This window comes from Rattus norvegicus, chromosome 1 (genome assembly GCF_021556685.1).
Source record: "Rattus norvegicus strain SHRSP/BbbUtx chromosome 1, alternate assembly SHRSP_T2T, whole genome shotgun sequence".
In the NCBI taxonomy this organism is placed as follows: domain Eukaryota; kingdom Metazoa; phylum Chordata; class Mammalia; order Rodentia; family Muridae; genus Rattus; species Rattus norvegicus.
Window position 1 is genome coordinate 36207757 of NC_141534.1, and position 6052 is coordinate 36213808.

Below are 6052 nucleotides of genomic sequence, written 5' to 3' on the forward strand. Positions count from 1 at the left end.
GTGATTTCAGCTTTGCTACAGTTCAGCTCTTACCATACTAAAACACTGTGCTCACATCTTAAGCTTGCAAATGTTGTCAGCTGTTGTTGCTGTCTTGTCTGTAGAAAACAATGTCTTTTCTGTGACTGGTCTGGACTGTGGAGGCAGTGATGAACCCAGGACAACAGGGGTGGCAGTGGGGCCATGGTGACTGCTAATTGCTGTGCCCCAACTACATCTGTCATTTAAAACAGCTTTTCAAAATGCTTTAAAATATTCTTTGAATATTTCCTACATTGTGTACAGTGTACCTTGATCACCTCCCTAACCGCAGCTTCTCCAGGATGTCCCACCGTGTCTTCATCCCTCTTTGTGTCCTTATTTACTGATTCTGTGTTCAGTGATTTCACCTTACTGATTTGGTGCTTTTTGTATGCTTGAGAGCATGGCATCAGCCACTGGGGGATGGGAATATACCGAGGGACTACAGACTCAGAGGAAAGTGACAGAGGAAAGTGACTCCCTCGCCAGCAGCCATCATAGAAGGATGCTTGTGCTTAGTGAACCTGCCTTCCTCTTCACTTACTCTTTGCTCTGTGCTTTCATTTCACATGTAAAAGAAATATGCTCAGGAAAAACACCTATGATGTGGGTAAAAAAGAATATTTGCAAAGCAAACTTTTCATTCCTTTGTACTATGAGAGGCTTTAGCATGGTGTGATGCTGTTTAACTTCATCATGCTTCTCTTGGGGATAACACGCATGCATCTTCACAAGATGGTCTTGTTATGTACTCTCATGTTCCTTCTCTTAAACTCACTGAAGCTGCTTTGATATTCTAGATACTTATCTCTCCTCGGGCAACAAATTCCTTCCACTTACCAGATGACCTGTCGGCCCCCATCATAATGGTGGGTCCAGGAACTGGTGTAGCCCCCTTTGTTGGCTTCCTGCAGCACAGGTAGGTATTCATAGAGGCTGTGACTGTGGAATACAGTCCTCGTCATCACAGGTGGAGACGGTTACCCGTTTTGTTCTGCTGTGTTTTAGAATAATTGAGTATTGGTTGTAAAACTTTTACTTAGGCAAGTTTTTGTCTAGTATCAGGTGCTATAGTGATCTGTCACCGTGGGTAAAGAAAACAGTATTTTTTAGTCTGGAGGGATGCTTTGTAATTCAGGTAGAACATCTGCTTGGTATGAACAGGAGTCCAGGGCCAGTCCGTAGTGCTGGAGCATGAAAACTATCTGGGTTATCTGGATATCCAAACATAGCAAATGCTAATATCTTAAAGGAGTCACTTGGAACAGTCAAAAGATATATTTTACAGACCTGTTTGTTGGTGATATTTCCTGAGGAAAGATATTTATTTGTGTGCACATTATATCAAACATTTCCTTTTTACATTAGAGAAAAACTCCAAGAACAACACCCAGACGGAAACTTTGGAGCAATGTGGCTGTTTTTTGGCTGCAGACATAAGGACAGAGACTATTTGTTCAGGTACGGAGTTGTACCTGTTGTGACTGGACATCTGTAATGTGCAGACCTTGGCATCTTTAACCACCACCCTTCACTGACCATGCTCTTATTATGTGGCAGGGAGGAGCTCAGGCATTTCCTCAAGACTGGGGTCTTGACTCACCTGAAGGTCTCATTCTCAAGAGATGCTGCGCCTGAGGAAGAGGAGGAGGCCCCAGCAAAGTATGTGCAAGACAACCTCCAGCATCACAGCCAGCAGGTGGCCAGGACCCTCCTTCAGGAGAATGGCTACATTTACGTGTGTGGGTATGTAGCCAGACAGGAGACCCAGCTGCTGTTACTGTAGATGGATTGAGGGACTGGCAATGAATGCAGCAGTCATTGCTTTCACATATGTCACGCGTGAGCCCGTGGGGAATAATTCTTGGGCACAGTTAATAGCCAGGGTTTCTTTTCAGAAAAGCAGTGGTGAATACTGGCTCTTGCATGGGGAATGCTTTGCTTTGGGCACATGTTTTTAGCCTCTGAAAATCTGACTGTTAAAGCCTTAATCGCTTAAACTGATGTCTCAACATGATTTTGTTGGCTGAAGAACTTGTGATTTGCAGCAGTGAACCAGCAGAGAGGGAAGTAGAGTTTGACTCTGAGAAGTCATCAGATTAGAATCTTCTTTCTCTAGGTCAGAGTATGGTGGGCAAACAGGCCGAAGGCTGGAGTCACTCCTGCAGTTGCTAAGCTTTGTGTACATGCTTCTGTGTAAGCTTCAAGGACAGCACCATGTGGACAATTACAGATTGTAGAAACTCAGCTCTAAAGCTTTCAACTAGATAAGGACATTTCGAAATGAGAAATTTTGTTCTTATCCTAAAATACCTAGAGCACTTATCACCCTCAACAGCCAAGCCCTTCTCTGCCCTTGTCAATGTGGTGCAGAAGATGCAATGCTGGCTGTGCCTGGATGATGTGACTGCAGCCACACAGGACTCCTGAAATGGCACTTGCTTGTCCCATGCTGTCTGCCTTCTTTCTTTAACTCTGTATAGTTTTAGCTTTCAGAAGGCTGGTTTTGGCCATCTCGATGACCTCATGGCCCTAATGGTTTCTGGCTCCCACATGAAGAATACTGCAGAGATCCCACACTGTGTTGGCTTATGTTCTCATTTAGCTTTTGTTGACGTTCTCCACCTACCGGTTTGTGATGACATTTTGGTCACATGGAGACTGAAGTGTCACACTCCTAAATAGCAGTCAGCTATTCACACAGATGTGCAGGGATCTGAGACTGAGAACATGGAGGAATCATAGATCTCTCTAGACTCTTAAATTCTCTTCCATCATAGCCCCTCCAAGTCACTGAATCTTAACTTTCCTAGTGGCGCGTTCAGAGTCACCTCACCAATCACAAATGGAGTGGGGGACAGTGAAGGAGGAGGGAATCTTCCTGAGTGTGAGGCACTCAGCTGAAGAGTCAAGAAGAGTCAAGATGAAGGCAGAGAGGGACTGTAGGTTTGGCAGAGGATGGGCCTGTGGTGATAGATGCTCTGGAGTGGTTAAGGAAAAGGTGAGGAAGGAGACAATTGATCCCGAGGGTAAACTGTGACAGGATGGGCTACATTCCAGACATCTGAAGATCCTGTCATACAGTTCTTTTATCCAGACATTGGGATATAAGGAGACATGAGGTCCACTTCCTGACCTCAGACAGCCTTAACATGGAGTTAGCAAGGGACAGTGACATAGGTGCAATGCCTCCCCTGCCTTCAAGAGCTAAGTTCTATGCTCAGTGAAGGGGCCTGCCACTTCCTGTGCATGAAGGTTTGGGACTTTTAGAGCATGAGAGAGGGAAGGGAGGGGCCTGAACAAGAGCCAGAGCCCAGCTCCATCCTGAAGTAAAACTGAAGGCTGCTCTAGGACATTGGAGCCTAGGGAGGGCTGTCAGCCATGGACCCATGTGGTCAGCTCTATTTAGAGTAGTCACCGTGGGGGAAGGCTTGGCCTGCAGTAAGTGAAGCTGGATGTCGGAAACCATTCTGAAAAGTAAGGAGAAAGCAAAGACGGCAGGGTCTGAGAGAACTGGGGATGCGGCTAAAAGGGTTTGGTTAGGGAAAGTTCGTGTCTTCTAAAGTATGCCGTTCTGTCTTTAGAGACGCCAAGAATATGGCTAAGGATGTACACGACGCCCTTGTAGAAATCATAAGCAAAGAAGCTGGAGTTGACAAACTAGAAGCAATGAAGACACTGGCAACCTTAAAGCAAGAAAAGCGGTATCTGCAGGATATCTGGTCGTGAAACTAGAAGGGAGGTTTCAGTGTGCTTGCTTGCTTGTTTGTTTTTTGAAATGCCAAAGGACAGTTGTACAGAAGATAGGTTTTGGGTATTTCTTGGCAGAGGCTTTGTGGGGAACAGCTCACTTACAGGTACCACCGCCTGATACAATCTCAGGTTTGTCTCCCACTCTGTGTCCCACCCAGCACCCCACTGTGTGGAGCGGAGAGGCAGCTCTCAGCTGGCTCCCAAGGAGGACAGATAGTCGTCAATGGCTCTGGGCACATCGTGGAGAGTTTGTGGACATGTTCTCTTTCAATGAAGTACATTCAGAGGATATTCATTCTGATGATATTTAAATTAATACAGACATACAGAGCATACTTTTGCATGTTTGCACTTAATTGTGGTTTATTATCAAAATTATATTTCTGATAAAATATTTTAATTTTGAGGTAATCCTTACAAAATAAGGGTTTTTATGCTACTAGAAATATATTTTGAAATACAATTGAAACTGTGCTCTGCCATTTTCATCATGTTAACTTTTAGTGTCACAGTCCTACAGCTTAGGGGCATTTGCATTCCCCTGACAAAGGCATGTGTGTACATCTCAGTAACATCATGCCCTGTTCTCCTGGACTCTATTCATCAATGCTCCTCACTAACAGACTTGGTATTCCCCAATACCTGACTGTACTTCTGTGATTCAGCTCAGAGTAAAGAGCTCCAGTTAGACTTCTAATACCAAATTCTCTTGCAAGTTTCGAAAATAAAGCATATAAAAGGATTCTGTGCCATTGTGTGTATGGTTGCTGAGACAAAACTGGGACAAAGCAACTTAATGAGAGATGGTATTTCTGCTCACAGTTCCAGTATGTGGTCCATGGTGCTGGTGAAGTCATGGTGGCAGAAGGAGAAGACAACTGGTCATGTTACATCCAGTCAGAAGGAAACGACATGCATGCCTCACTGGCTTTCTCCTTTTCACACACACTGTCTAGAACTTTCACACACAGAATGGGTCTGCCTACATGTACTGTGGGTGTTCACCTCAGCGTAGTCCAGAGGACCTCTCAGCAGTGGTTTGTCTCCAGTGAGGCCACAGCCATCACATGCATGATAAACTCTCCATTCAGTGTATAGTTATTGTCTTGTTTAATAGTTCAACATTTAAAACACAACTCTGCCTGGTGAGATGTCACTAAGAGACTCCCTGGTCATTATAAGAATTAAAGATTTGAAAAAATAATCTCAAACTTGGTGAGGCTTTGTGGCCCTTTGTTCTACTCTTCCCATCTTGCATATTCTATTCTCAATATTACATGTTTTATGTGCAATAAATAAGATAGGGGTTAGGAAGACACACCACTCAACTCCTGACATTTGTAGGTTGTATGCATTCCTACAGTAGACTGGGGCAACACAGGGACAAAGACCAGAGTTCCTCAGAAGTGCCCACCTGCCCCTGACTCTGACACCCCTGCACTCTGATGTGTAACCACAAACAACAGATCCAAAAGGCAAAACTAATTGCCGTTGAGAACAATCAACACTAAATTTCTGACAGGACATCCAGGTTTATGATTTGAGCTATGGCCAGATGCTCCTCCCCACACAGCCTTACAAAATGTAACCACATAGATCCTTACTAAAACCATGAACAGTGAGGGATGAAACTTTCACCTGCTGTGTGAGCACAGTGGAACTCAGCACTAGCTCGAGATGACCCACTTGTAAGAACTGAGACCCTGCTGGAGCAGGATTGGGCTTTCTGTATGAGCGGTCCTGTGAGCTTGTGTGAGCAGTCAGTGCCATTTTGGGGTCAGCCATCAGCATATCCCCAGGTCTTAGCTTCTGTTTAGATAGGGGTGAGGCATGTTGTAAACTGTTGGATACAGCTTCCACTTCTCAGATATCACTCATGTTGGTGACGGACCTTTCTAACTCGTTACTCCTGCAGTCTCAGCACAAACTGAATAAAGTGCACCCTAAAGACTCAGACTGCTTGTTGACCTGTGTGTGGTCACAACACAAGCTCTGGTGTTTGCTTACATTGCACTAAGGGGTTTATTGTGGCTCTTGTAATGGAGATAGAATGGAAAGGGCTCAGTTCAACCTCCCCAGCAATGGGATTGCAGGTATGTGTCACCAAGTCTGGCCTAGTTTTCAGTATTAATATTTTATAAAATGTGATTATAAAAAAGCAATTCAAGTGAGAGGTGGTTCACTAGACATACCAGCTTCCTGTTGAGTTCAAAACTATACAAAGTTTAAAATAAAAACACTACATCGGGCAAACCAAAAGAAATCTGATTTAGGAGGG

The 6052-nt window shown here is 44.4% G+C and overlaps 1 protein-coding gene across 15 annotated transcripts in view; it reads left to right on the top strand.

The window, feature by feature from the left end:
- Mtrr (5-methyltetrahydrofolate-homocysteine methyltransferase reductase) overlaps positions 1-4985 on the top strand; it is a 32370-nt gene extending 27385 nt beyond the window's left edge. For 7 of the 15 annotated variants that reach the window (NM_001438252.1, NM_001438251.1, NM_001438256.1 and 4 more), the window contains 4 exon segments: positions 822-940; positions 1390-1482; positions 1582-1767; positions 3606-4985. In NM_001438252.1, coding sequence (NP_001425181.1) covers positions 822-940; positions 1390-1482; positions 1582-1767; positions 3606-3750 — 543 coding nt within the window. In that variant the 3' untranslated portion in view covers positions 3751-4985. 15 annotated transcript variants of the gene reach the window in all.
- The last annotated feature ends 1067 nt before the right edge of the window (positions 4986-6052 follow it).